The following is a 13,469-nucleotide window of genomic DNA, read 5'->3' as shown; positions in this document are numbered from 1 at the left end:
TCTCCTGTTGGTATAAAGCCACTGCTGCACACACGGTATCTGTGGCTGAGGACATGGGATACCTGCAAGTCCTTGGACAGGCAGATGATACATTTATGATGCTGCAGTCTCAGCCCAAAATAGAAAGTGAAAAATAGGCTGCAAGGCAAATGGCACAAACACTGCTCCTCCTTCAAGGATGCTTTTCCTTTTTCTAACACTGAGTTTGCCATTAACTTGAGAAACTACAGTTACAGTGCCTTGTACTTAGTGTAAAATTAGGATCTACGGTACTTAGGGTCCATCATCACAGCTGTTAATTTCTAATAATCTTCACCACCCAGAGATGTAAGGAGATCTGTAGATAAGTGGTATAGAGACACATGCAGCCAGAGTTACAGGGGGCAGTGGCACCTCTGGCAGGGTTAGATGAAAGTGATGAAATCCTTAAAAGACCTCAGGTCTTGCAGCTCACCAATGGTATTATCTGTGAGTCCTGCTTTGCTCCTGTTGCAAGTAGCCATGGCTTGTAACCAGCAGCACACAGCAACCATGTGCAGCCACACTGTGCTGGGCTGCTTTGCTCCAGTTTCCATCAGAGTGGTGTACAAGGGTAGAAACTTCAAAACAGTGAATATGACTGCAGGGACATTTCTCACAGCATCCAGATCACTGAGGTTGGCTCCCAGCACCAGGACCGGCTCCTGCAGGGAGTACAGAGCAAACATGAGGTTGTAAAGCCCTGGCTGTGGCTCTAGAGGAACTCTTGAGAATCTATGCTTTGTCCTCGGTTGTGCACATGGGAACAGGGATTTTGAGGGCTGCTGAGGGGCCCAGGCTGCCTTGAGACATCTGCTCTGCTGTGGCCTTGGGGAATAGGGAGCTCCCTGCGTGAGGGAATGGGTTCTGTAGCTTCTGTGCCATGCTGATGGATGCTGAATGGGAGTAAGCTCATGACTACTGGGAAGGAGGAAGGTAATTTTCTTCAAATTGTGTGTGTGGGGGGGTGCCAGCCCTGCCTGCTCTGTCACCAGATCTATGCTCCTCTGGTAGCTGGCAAGACAGCAGCTCCACATTAATGCTACACTGATGCCACGTACTCAGAGCTGTTTTGGTGGTGACAGGGACAATCTGAGGAGCTGAGGTACAGGATGCAGGCTGTAACACAAATGCTTTACATGTTCTCCTCAAGCAACACAAAATCACATCAGCTCTGATCCTATGGATGATGTTAAGCTGGGAGGAGCTGTTGACTCCTTTGGAGGTAGAGAGGCCTTGCACAGAGATCTTGACAAATTAGAAGGCAATCAGCAACTGCATGAAATTTCAGAAGCACAGACTGGGGCACGAGGGGCTGGAGAGCAGCCCCATGGAAGGGGACCTGGGGATTTTGGTTGAGGACAAGTTGAAGCTGAGCCAGGAGTGTGCCCTGGCAACCAGCAAGGCCATCTGCACCCTGGGACCACGGAACAGGCTGCCAGGGCAGCGGGCACAGCTCTGAGCTGCTGAAGCTCAAGGACTGTTGGAAGAGTGCTCTCAGATGTAGGGTTTGGGTGATGCTGTGTGGAATTGGCCTAAATGATTTCTGTGAGTTCCTGCAAACACAGGATATTCGATTTTCTATCATTGTATAAAGACAAATTGACATTTCCAGTCTGTGCCTGTGAACTCAGGCAAGATCTCAAAGTTTGCATAGGCTCTGCCAGTGTTGCTTCACTTCCTTTGCAAGAGCTTCTGAAAGGAGTTTGCAGAGTGCAAGGTGTACCTGCCTGATTACAGAGTAATTAACGAGCCACAGCAGGATCCACCACTGGCCCTCTCCACCTCTCATAGGCAAGGGGCTGGGTCCTTTCTGCTGCTTGCCAGAGCTGTCAGTCACTCAGGGTCCCTCCCCAGACCACTTCTCCATCTGGTATAAAAAGGCAGGAAGCTGCGATAGCTGTGTGTTTCCTTTTTGCTGGATATCTGCTTGTTTTCAACAAGGGAAAAAAGGTACTGTTTTCTCTAGGAGGGGAAGTAAGGCAATGACTGTTTTGTGAGGACCTGGTTTGTAATAGAAATCTGTTGTACCTCATTTAATCACAGAGTGAAAATAGTGGGTTTTTGTATGTGTGTGATTCTGGTGAAAGGTTAGTTAGTGTTTTTTTTTTAACATGAAATGCTAGGTAGGACTGGGTACTCATGGCAATAACACAGAGCTTTGAGTGCTTGCCCTCTAATTCTGCTGTTACTATCTCCTCTTGTACCAGAGCATTTCTAAGCCTTGGTGAGGAGGAAGGAGGCACCAGCTATCTCTCCTGAATGTAGTGCTTGCTATCAATATCACTTGTCTGACAAGAGGTCTCTAGAGTGAGAAAAGACTGTCCTTATTTCCTTGATGTAAACAAGGTGAAACCTGAATACTGGGTGGCTTGTGAGTTCCTCAGATCCCTCTCCCTTGTAAGTGGAGGGGACCCATTTAAGGGTCTGACCTTATTTTCTTAATGGGGGTTAAAGAATATCTCCTAGTCACATCAGAAGGATGTATCCTTCAAGAAAGGGATGCTCTCTAGCTGCTTGGTCTAGTTTCTAAACCATTGCACTGCTTGCATTGCAGCTACAATGGCATCTGCTATGCCTGACAAAGAAGAAACTGCCAAGAGCTCCCCAGAGGTGAAGGAGGAGGAGCAGCAGGTGGGTGCTTTGTGTAAGATGTAGTGGATTGCATCTCTGCAGTGCATGTCTTTTCTCAGGCCCTGCCCTGCAGCTTCTCTGGAAGTAGAGGTGATGTCACAGCCACAGGTAGGCCTAGGGGGCCAGTGAGGAACCTTTTAGTTAGCAGAGTAGAGTAACCTTGTTCTTGGCTAGGAGGGAGATAGCTCCAAACCTGTAGCTGTAGGCCTGGCCTGCTGTGGGCAGAGCTCTGAGGAAAGGCTCCCGTGTTTCTGTAGCTCTGAAGCCTGTTGTATTTGCTGTGCTTCTTCTAGATCAGTGTACAGTCTGTCTGCTTACAGCCAGCCTGATCTGCCCAAGTGAGCCTCTTGCAGGGGAACTGTCTTGTTAAATAGCTGTACAAAGTGAGCAGGAGGTGGATATGTATCTAAAAGTGTTGAGGTTTTCTACAAAAACAGCTTTCTTGAGTAGCATTGCACTGGAGGAAGACATCTCTAGGATGAAGCCACTGTAAGTGTCAGTTCTCCACAGCTGTTTTTAACTTGCCTGCAGTCTTCAAAGCAAGTCCAAGCGAAGCAAGCCTTGGTTTCACAGCTAGGTGTTTCAAACGGGCATCTGGAAAAAAGCTTCGTCACTACACTGAAAGCTCAGTGTTGTGTTTTCATGCTTAATGGCCTTTTTTTTTTCCCCCCACTTAGGATATAGTAAATCAGTTGGCTAACCTAGCACTGATCAGCTCTGCCTGTGACATGGCTTCTACAGTTTATGCCTCCACGAAGGAGAGCCACCCCTACATCAAAACAGTGTGTGATGCAGCAGAGAAAGGAGTGAAGAGCATGACTGAAGCCACAGCCAGCTGTGTGCAGCCAGTACTGGTTAGCCTGGAGCCTCAAGGTAATTCCCTGTGGAAGGGGTGGTCTGCATGTCCCTCTGAAAGGCTTCCTGGGGCCTCCTTCCTGAGCTGAAGGGAACTAGAGTGCGGGAATGCACAGTTACTGTACTAAAATAACCACTCCTTGTGCATGAGCCAAAAAAACTGAGTCCTAATCCAAGTAATGTGACAAAGGGATGCTCTGTGAAGGACCGGGATTGACTTTGTTGATGTTGGTTACTTGAAGACTGATCTTGCCAAGTCCAGCATCTTTAGTTATAATTGCTCATAGTTTAATTCTTGCTAGTTAATAATTGCTGAAGGAAAAAACCTCCTCTTGGGCTGCCACTGGCCTTGTTTGCTATGATCCTTTATTACGTGGATGGTTGTCTTCCCTGAAGAAGCTCTAAACCCCTGCAAGGAAGAGGGGTTAATTACTGATGAGAAGTGTCTGGTAGAAGCCTGTGTGACTGGCCTAGGTTCAGTCAAAGTTCAGAGTAGGCATCTCTCTTTTTTGGTAATTACTTGATCCTGGATCCTCGTTATATGGATTACATAATGGTTATGTTATATCTATTACATGGTTATATGGATATTAGGGCAGAAAGGATGGCTATCCAACTGTTTCATCAAGAACTCAAACTTGGGAAGGGGCACCATGTAGATGGCTATATCTATGTTAATGCTTGCTGCAATCAAAGTGAACAGGTCCATATGCTGATGAAGGCAAACTGCTCTATGAATTCAGCTTGCAGCAGAGCACACCTGGCCAGGATGGAGACCTTCAGCTGGGCTCCCTGCAGAACAACATACTTGATCTCATAAATCTTATATTCCTGAGTGTTAGGAAAAACAAGCTTGAATTTCTTTTTCTTAACAGTGGCTGCAGCAAATGAGTGTGCCTCTAGGAGTTTGGATAAACTAGGAGAGAAGCTTCCACTTCTTCAAAAGCCAGTGGATCAGGTGAGAAATAAAGGCTGCCCTGTTCCTTGCAGAGTTTCCAACTTTGGGACTAAGGTAGGCTCTCAAGAGGAATGAAATGCCCCCAGAGGAACAGTGCAAGCTCTCACAGGAGCAGGTAATGCACAGATGCTGTGCAGAGTACTTTCAGTGCATTATATGATCCACTCTCCTACCTGACGCTTCTCTTCTACAGGTTATCTCTGAAACAAAAGAGCTGATGTCATCCACAGTGGCTGATGCAAAGGATATTGTGAGCAGCAGAGTGGCAGAGGTGGTAGATGCAACAAAGGAGGCCCTTCACAGTGGCATGGAGGCTGCCAGATCTGCAGTGACCAGCAGCGTGGGGATGGTTAAGGACTTTAGAGTGGGCCAGATGGCTGTAAGCAGAGCAGAAGCTGTGCTGGGGAGAACAAGAGAAGATGACTCTCTCCCCATGGGAAATGAAGAACTAGGTCAGGGTCTGTGTTTGTAATGGAATCATAAAATGGGGGACAGTTGGCCCCGTTCCTTGTTCTGCTGGTATGGATTGGGGCTAGTGGGAAGTGCCACGTGGGAGGCCACCTGGCTCCTGACAAATCTTGGCTCTGCTTGGTAAGAACAACTGGTTTACTGTCTCTTTCCTCAGCTAAACTTGCAGCATCTGGGGAGGGTGCAGACATTATGTCTGTGGAGCTGCAGCAGCAGAAGAGGAGGTATTTTGTGCGGTTGGGGTCTCTCTCTGATGAACTTCTTCAGTTTGCCTACCTGCACTCAAAGGATAAAATTAAGCAGATCTGGCAGGGCTTTCGGGAGACCCTTGGACAGCTTCACAGCATCATTGAGCTGGTAGGTGAAGCTTGGTGTTCCTGCTGGAGGGCAGGAGTTAGTTTGGCTTGGCCTCATCTTTGTTGCTTTGATAAGCACCTGTGTTGATTACCAGCTGACCTGCCTTGGCACCTTTCCTTACCTCTTCCAGATTGAGGTGTTCAAGCAAGGATTTAATCGGAAGCTTCAGGAGGAGTTGCAAGAGCAATTAGGCCTAATGTGGGTGGACTGGACTAGGAAGCTTCCTGATGAGAGTGGAGATAACAGCTCTGCAAAGCCAGAGGTATCTACCTGGAAAGGAAAGCAGAAGGGTTCTGGGCATCTTTTTTTTTTTTGAAGTAACACTTCTCATTTTCCTGTGTCTTCTTAGGATATGGAGTCTCTGGCCCTGCTCCTGGCACATAGCATCACACAGCAGCTGCGAATCACCTGCTCTAAAGTTGTGTCTGCAATCCAAGGCCTCCCATCAAGCCTTCAGGATAGGTTGAAACACTCTTTTAATGCCATAGAGGAGCTTCATGCTGCTTTCTTAGCAGCAAATTCTCTTCAGGACTTGTCCAGCACTGTCCTGGGCCAGAGTCAAGAGAGACTGGCTGTGATCTATGAATACATGGAGGAGCTGCTGGACTACCTGTCGGACAACAAGCCTCTGTCCTGGCTGGTGGGACCATTCACCCCTAGGGAGGAGGAGAAAGCCTTGCAGGAGAAAAAAGCAAACACAAGTTGCTGAGGATTTTGAAGCTCCACAGGTCTGGCTGGCACGACTTGCCTAGCACTTGGTCTTGGCCTTTCATGCTCAACTTTCTAGCTGAAAGTGGGGTGGACACTTTTTTTGTAGGCTAATGAATAGTCTTCAGCAGCTTCAAAAGGAGGTGGTGGAATTAGCAGTGTCACTATGTGGTGCCCAAGGCTGGAAGTACAGACCTAAAGGTCTTCAGTGCTCCCACCTCCCTTGGGAGCTGATCATGGTATGCCTCCATCAGTGTCCAGATGGTGCCTATATCCATAGCAATAATTGCATCTTTCAGATGGTATGCAATTTAAAGAATTCCTCCTAGAAGCTGCTTGTACGAGGTATCCTACTTAAAATAAAACTATAGCAAGCAGAAACTCATACTGTATCTCTTTATCTTATGATGGGACCCTGCAAGAGTGAGTATTGCTCATCAAATGTGATTACTTTTCCCTCCTTCAGGAGTTCTTGTGTGCAACTAAAACAGAACTGCTTTTCTTCTTTAACTTAATTGGAGGGGACAGGTCTCGGTTCAGCAAATTTGCTTCAAAACCTCTAAGCAGTGGTGTTCAGCCTTCTAGGCTGTCCTTCCTGGTGGATGGCACGGATTATTTATTTAAAGAACCAAGAGATGCCTCTAGATTAGGTGGCTTGTCCTTATGGTGGCTTCAGCTTGCTAGACATTAACTGGGAACACCACACAGCTGATAGAGGCAGGTGCAGGAGATTTCTAAAACACCTTGATGACAGTAAGTTGTTGGTACATATACTATGGGTAATGACTAGAAATGGTGCTTGTAGATATTTTGCTTTTAAAAAGAGTCCTCTTTTTAAAATCACCTGTGGTGATTGGATGCTGTCTTGGCCATAGTGGATATGAAGTAGTTGAGTTTAAACCTTTGATCTGCTGCTGTGTGGTGAGCATATCCCAGCCTGTAGCAGGGTAGTGGGTTGCAGTGACTTCTCAGATGGGCACCAATAGACAGGCATTCCATGGCTTCTCAGACATGGATATCCAGGTGGCCAGTCCATAGGGACAGAACCATAAGGTCAGAACCTTACTGGTGCTGGTCCTGTCAGTTCTGACTTGTCCTGGCCAAGAGATGCCTCAATTGAGCTAGGAGCTCTTTGCACACCATACATGACTCTTTCAAAGAGGTAAACAACACACTGCTTTCAGACTTGCTGGGCAGTAATGTCATTGAAGTTGATCTTTCAAAAGCCTCTTGAACAGGAAGCCCCACTTCTTACTTGTACTCAATTCTGGGCTCCTTAACTAGCAACTGGCTCATGTTGAAAGCAGAAGGGTAAGCCCATCTAAACTGAACAGGCCAAGCTATTGCTGTGATCAGAGACGAACTGCAGGTATCATCTCTCTAATGCATCTTCCTTGATTACTGCTGTCTGATTTTTATCTCTGGTGAAGAGCTCTAAGAAAAGCATGCTCAGTCTGTGTAATGTAACTACAGCTACACCTGTAGGGAGGGGAGGATGTATGTTGTCTCCTTCAGTATCAAAGCTGTGTCCAACTACCTAGGTGCTAAACTTACCTGGAGGAAAGTAATGACTTTTGTGCTCCATGTTAATTTATCAGTGCAGCAGATCAAATTATATTAATTTAGTGCTTGCCCTAGCAAATCATGCGTGTTCTGCTTATGGATTGCTGGGGCATAGCCTTGCTTATTGCTTAAATCCACTTCCTGCAGTCACTATTGACAGCTCTTGCCTCGGGAACCTGGTGTGCAGTGGGAGGAGGAGGGAAATCACTCAGGTTCTCCTGAAAAGTTGCTTCCAAGTGTTTTGGTTCATAAGGGGAAGTTACAGCCCTGAGCAGCCTAGTGAATGTCAGGATTTGTCCGCTCTGTGCTGAGTAGAGCAACTCCTTCCTTCCAGCAGGTTCCAGAAAATATCTATCAGGCATGTCTTAAATATACTAACTGTTCAAAATTCAAGGGCTAAAAAGAAAACCAACTCGTGACTTATTTTGAAGCTCTGTAATTCTACTTTCTACTAGCTGGGGGTTTATCTGAATGGTGAGAATTCCTCTGACTGTGTTTTGAGGGCCTGTGACTGCTGGGTAGCACAGAAATGAATGGATTTCCTGCAAATGGTTTAAGTGTAAATTCTACTGAGCTCTGAGAGAGTAACCAGAGCATTCTCAATTTTGTCCAGACCAGTTTGTCTCTGACTTTTTTTTCCACTTTGGGTACAAGTAAGAAATGTTAGTAATCTGACAAGCCTAGACAAACACCTTGGCAGGGAATACATGCCTTGATGTCTTTTCTGGCTCTCAGTAGCCCTTGGGAACTATGTGGTATTCCTTGATTCAGATAATTATAGCCTAAGTGATTGTCTTACCCTCCCCTTCTGCTATTCATGCCTGCTTAGGCTGTGGTCACATGTGACAGCTCAGTTGCAGGCTGATTTGAATTTTAAATACAATCACAGGGGCACCTGCTCCTTGTTCCCCTCTTGCTAGGTGGAAGCATTTCCCTCTGAGTTTGCTTAGCATATTAATTAATTCTCCACTCACATTCATGCACTTGTGCCACTTTTTATTCAGTCCCTGCTGTTCATTGTTCGATGCCTGACTTCCAGGTCAACGAATGTGCTGGTGCTTGGTGAAAGCTACCTTGGGCATCCCTCCAAAAAACTGTCATCTTCCCCAGGTAGAGTTAGGAGGCATTAGCCAACATGCTGCTGTGACCTCTGCCTGGCAAGGGAAACTGCTGATGGAGGGTTTCCCAAGCAGCTTTGTTGGGAAGGCAATAGATTGGGAAACCAGAAATCTTAGCGAGTGCTGAAAGACAAAAACTCTCTAGTTGCTTGCAAGAAGCCTAATTCCACTTTACATTTCCATATTTCTGTAAATATTAGTACACTGACAGCCTTTACGCAATATCTCCACTTACTGCCTGCTGTAAAATAATATATTTTTTTAAAGTTTGTGACTGCCCTGAAAGGCTGCTTGTGTAGCTGGAATCCTCAGAGGTGAGCGTTCTGAATTTCCATTTTTATGTGACCTTAAGCCTCTATGTGAGAAATATAAGATCCCCAAAGCTTACTGGAATTAATCTACAGTGGAAGCTGGATGAAGGTTTTGCTGTCAGTGCTAGAAAATGATGGTGCTGTGCCTGGCCACTGTTGGAGCAGAATTGGGTGGTGGGAACTGCTCTGCTGCTGCATGGTGTAGGCAGGGACTGTGTTCTGTAGCTTGGTTCCTTGCTTTCTAGCCATACCCCACTTGTCCCCTCTCTCTCCTATTACATCTCCTTCGCTTGCATTGGAGGAGCTGGGGAGAGAGAAATGTGGAGAGAGTGCCCTGTGCTCTGAGTTAAGTGCTGCCCTGCTCAAGGTGGGTACAGGAGCAGCAGAAGGACAGAGCTGCTCTTAGCAGCACTTTGCAGAGCTCCCATGTGCAGCACGTGGGTGCTTTTCTGCCTGAAATCTTTGCAGAAGTCAGCACTCAGCTCTTCCTCCATCCCTCCCCAGGCTTCTGCCTGGGGCCTCTTCTGGCAGCTCCCTGGTGAGCCTTAGAGCTGGACAATTCTGCTGCCCTCCGCCCCCTGTGGATGGCAGGGAAGGGAGTCAATAAATCTGCTTCAAATTGCCTTACAAACCAAGCATGAACTTGTGACAATTCCAATGCTGCCTTCGTGTGCCTTGTTAAAGCCCCTGGTGCCTCCAAGAGTGACAGGAGCTGACCTGATCGATAGCTCTGCTGCCCTTCACTGCTGCAAAGCAGCTTCTGTGAATACAGAGCACCACCAGCACATAATTGCCTGCACTGTGGTGCTTTATGGACACCAGTACCTGCCCCTATGGTAATGAAAATCCATTTGCAGAAAGAGTTGGTTTGCAGTATTGACTTCCCCGTCTCCCTCTGATTCTCATATTTATTTAGATTCAATGTGAGATGCTCCAGCAGTGGATCTGGGAGGTGATCTGGAGGATAAATAATGAGGTGAGTGCTGACACAGTTGGATTTCAAGCTATTCTGATGACTGATCCTCACTTTTTGTCCATTTGCATTAAGCTCACTTTGTGAACTCTGATGGAGCTTGCTGTGGGTGGTTGTGCTCCTGCTCAGCTCTTCCCATGGGCATCTCCGCAAGCCCTCTCCATATCTCTTCATTGTGAATTGCTTCAAATATTTGTTTGTACCCAATTCTTTGGCACCCAGGAGCAGACTCCACCTTTGATTCTCCAAAGCAGCATCTCCTTGATGAACTGAGTTGAAGCAGAAATACTTCTGGAGACATTGCTTGGCAGCTTGAGATGACCCACCAGGCTGCCTGTGTTCCCTGCGGTGCTGGTGGGTAGGAGATGGGGTGGTGCTGCTCAGCTCTCCCAGCCCCGTGCCCCTTCCTACTGCCTGGGGGGAGGGGGGAAGTTGGCATGGGGAAATCAAGAGGGGATTAACTGGGAAAGTTAAATGGGGGCAAGAACTGTGGAAAGGGGATTGAGGTTCCAGCAGAGGAGAGCTGGGATGGGAAAACATGAGGGATGCAAGGAGCAGGGGAGAGGCTGGATTAAGAAGAGTGGGTTGGGATTAATAATGAGAATTCAGTGCATGTTGGGAAGGAGGGAGAGATGGAGCATCCTTAAACTTCAGAGCAGAAAAGCAGGAGTGCTTCACAGGGAGAGGGGTTCAGCTCAGGCAGTGGTCAGGCAAGGCAGAGGGTGCTGAGAACTGGGGAGGAATTGGGCAGCAGGAGGGGTGGCTGGGGATGGATGTAGGTGCAGGGTGGGCTGTGCAAGCCTGGGAACTGAGCATGGGGAAGGGGTGGTGGTGTGCTCGGGAGGGACAGCCCTGAGGCAGGGAAATCCAGAAGTTCACCCTTGTGTGCTGTGCTTGCTTGCTGAAGTACTGCTCTGGCCCCAGAGCACATCTGTTGGTGCCTTTGCTGCACCCTTCCCATGGGATGGTTACTGCAGCTGCAAGCTGAAGGTCACCATAAATGTCATGTCTATCCAGCTGCCTTCTCAGGTAATTACAGCTGCAGATACAAGGTTTACCAACCAAATTACAAACCCAAGTGGGTGTTTACCCTATAAGAAGCTGATTAGAAACACCTGCCCTTCTGTAGAACAGAGAAAAGAGATTTTGTGAGGTGCTTTTGGTCCCATCACCCAAGAATCACAGTTGTCTAGGCAGCTCAGGTGCATCTCTACATCCAAAGCTTGAAAGCTGTGAATGGAACAACACAGAAGGTGAGGAGAGCCCCTGCAAACAGCACACAGCACTTATAGGCCTGCTGGTTCTGCACAGCATTGCTTGGCTCAAATGAGAGACTGCACCGAACGAAGGAGTAAAGAATAAAGGCCTTGCAAAGGTGCTTTAATTTCCTCAGGTTTGAACTGGCTGTTTTTTCCCCTAAGAATCCCCATTCACTGATGCATCTGCATGAAAAATTCAGAGCAGAGAAAGCAAATTCCAAGATCTGGTTTTGTGTGGGCTTCTATTACATGAGTGACTGATTGCAAAACCATCTGCCTTGTGACTGCCCATGGAGTGTAGCTGCTGGGACAAACCCTCAGTGCTGATTTGTTTACCCTGCTGTGAGCTGGGCTGGGGAACCCAGCACAGAGCCAGGTATAATCAGCACAGCCCTCACCTGCAGAGCCTGTGGTGTTGCTTCCAGCTGAGCTTTTTGATGCTTATTGCTGCTGATGGACTGGGGGCACAGTGCAAAACCACCATGCTGGGCTTTTGTGCCCACCATTGGCTTTGCTTTTGCACACTGCTTGCTATTATCACTGTGGCTGGGATGCTGTGCTTGGCCAGCCTGTGCTCCAGGAGGAGGCCTGTGGTATTGAGCACTGAGCATGTGTGGATGGCCTGTAGTGCAAAAGCATCACACTCGAGATAATTGTTATCTTTTCTGTGTGAAATTGGTGCCTTTACGCTCATTTTAATTATTTTCTGGATTTAATTCTTAGAAGGAACATGAGGGCTGATACCAGTTAAATTATTCCCCTCCCACCCAAATGTGCTGTTATCCTGTGCTGGGCAGAGGGGGATGGGCTCATCAGGAGGGCAGGGATCTGTGAATCACCCACCTGGGTACCTTCCTTCCCTTTGATATCCAAGGGCTGCAAGGCCATGGGGGGAAAAAAACAACCCTGATATATTGTATGATGTTCTGTGTGTTTAACGTTGGGAAATGTATGGCAGATCCAGAAAGAAGCTCCCTGGGCATGCTTGGTATGTGGCACACAAAGTGCTGATGGCACCTCACTGCTTGGCTTGAAGAGAAACTGCGACATGCTTTTTTTTTCTTTTGTTTTGTTTTCTTTTTGTCCTTCTGTTTGGATGTTTGGGGAAGGGAGAGAGATACTGGAGTGAGAAAATGAAGCCATTTATGTTGGATAATGGCTTCTGGCTTTACAGGGACACTGATTACTGCAATCTTGGTGACTTCAGGAGGTGCTCGGCAGCTGTTATGGGAAATCTTGGAGTTTTTTTGTCCTCATTAGGGATTTATCTCCAGCACCTGCTGGCAGGCAGTGGCTACAATGAGCTGGCTTGTGTGACGAGCTCAGAAAAGAGCTCCTCACTGATGGAGCAAAATGCAAACAGCAGCATCAATTGGCCTGGGGCTGGCACATCAGGGAAGGGGTCCTGTCCCAGCTGGGGTCCATGTGTCCACATACAGGAATGCATAGCACAGGTGTTCTGTCTGTCTTTTTCCTTGCTGCTCTTGCTTTGGGTTCCACAAAATATTGGCATTATGTGCCCTAGCAGGTGTCATTTGTCCCCATGGCTCTGTGGACAGGTGGAGGAGCTCAGCCTTTGCCCTGCATTCTCCTAACACAGCCAAGTCTCTCAGCTCCCTTTCTTGGGAAACTCTTACAATGACATCCAGAGGTCAGTATTAGTACAAGAAAAGAATTCTCTGAACGTTTCATTTTTTCATCTAGCCTTCTCTGAGATGTGTTATGAGTGCTGCAGGAAATGCACCTCAGTAGGCTTGCAGACAAGCCTTGCTTTTTCTCACTTGATTGCAAGCTGTTTGATTCTGGATGTTGCATTGTTGGAAGGCAGAAGGATACACCCAGGCTCAGTCACTGCTCAGCATAGATCCTGAACTCCTTTCCTACTCAGGTGCTCACTGCAGTCCCATTGGTAAAACAAGGGGAGCCCCAGGGCTGTGAGCCTCTTCTTGAGAGGTGCTACCAAACATTCAGCTACTGCCTCCATCCATCTGGCCACAGCAGTGATAAGGATAAGCAATGTCTCAGCATCTCGCTTTTAATTAGGAGAGAGCTGGCACGTGGGCAGCGTGGATAGTGGTCATCTTTTGTCCATGTCCCAGGGAGGAGGTTCCAGCATTTCAAAGCACTTGGCAGAAAACAGTTCTGGAAAAGATCTACCTATGGGCAGAGGCTTGAGGTTGGTCTCTGCCTTGCTGCATACCTGATGCACAATGCATGCATAGTAAGTGCTGGAGATGTTCTCTCACC

The 13,469-nt window shown here is 47.5% G+C and overlaps 1 protein-coding gene across 3 annotated transcripts; it reads left to right on the top strand.

The window, feature by feature from the left end:
• The first annotated feature begins 1,877 nt into the window (after window positions 1–1,877).
• LOC100544984 (perilipin-3-like) lies at window positions 1,878–6,379 on the top strand. 3 transcript variants are annotated; one of them, XM_019622149.1, is made up of 9 exons: window positions 1,882–1,971; window positions 2,229–2,367; window positions 2,576–2,652; window positions 3,330–3,525; window positions 4,383–4,465; window positions 4,659–4,917; window positions 5,091–5,290; window positions 5,421–5,552; window positions 5,640–6,379. In XM_019622149.1, exons 3-9 carry the CDS (start codon window positions 2,581–2,583, stop codon window positions 5,997–5,999), a joined length of 1,302 nt encoding a protein of 433 aa, XP_019477694.1. In that variant the 5' UTR covers window positions 1,882–1,971; window positions 2,229–2,367; window positions 2,576–2,580; the 3' UTR covers window positions 6,000–6,379. The 3 variants fall into 3 exon arrangements, with proteins under 3 accessions (XP_003211988.1, XP_019477694.1, XP_010720592.1); XM_010722290.2 differs by having other exon boundaries at window positions 2,229–2,418; XM_003211940.3 differs by lacking the exon at window positions 2,229–2,367 and having other exon boundaries at window positions 1,878–1,971.
• The last annotated feature ends 7,090 nt before the right edge of the window (window positions 6,380–13,469 follow it).

Source organism: Meleagris gallopavo, chromosome 22, assembly GCF_000146605.3.
Source record: "Meleagris gallopavo isolate NT-WF06-2002-E0010 breed Aviagen turkey brand Nicholas breeding stock chromosome 22, Turkey_5.1, whole genome shotgun sequence".
NCBI lineage: Eukaryota > Metazoa > Chordata > Aves > Galliformes > Phasianidae > Meleagris > Meleagris gallopavo.
This window is presented reverse-complemented; position numbering and strand designations above follow the sequence as displayed.

Coding starts and splice junctions, on each gene's coding strand:
- LOC100544984 (XM_003211940.3), top strand. CDS start 2,581: ATGGCATCTGCTATGCCTGACAAAGAAGAAACTGCCAAGAGCTCCCCA. Junction 4,918..5,090: donor CATGGGAAATGAAGAACTAG/GTCAGGGTCTGT, acceptor CTCTTTCCTCAG/CTAAACTTGCAGCATCTGGG. Junction 5,291..5,420: donor TTCACAGCATCATTGAGCTG/GTAGGTGAAGCT, acceptor TACCTCTTCCAG/ATTGAGGTGTTCAAGCAAGG.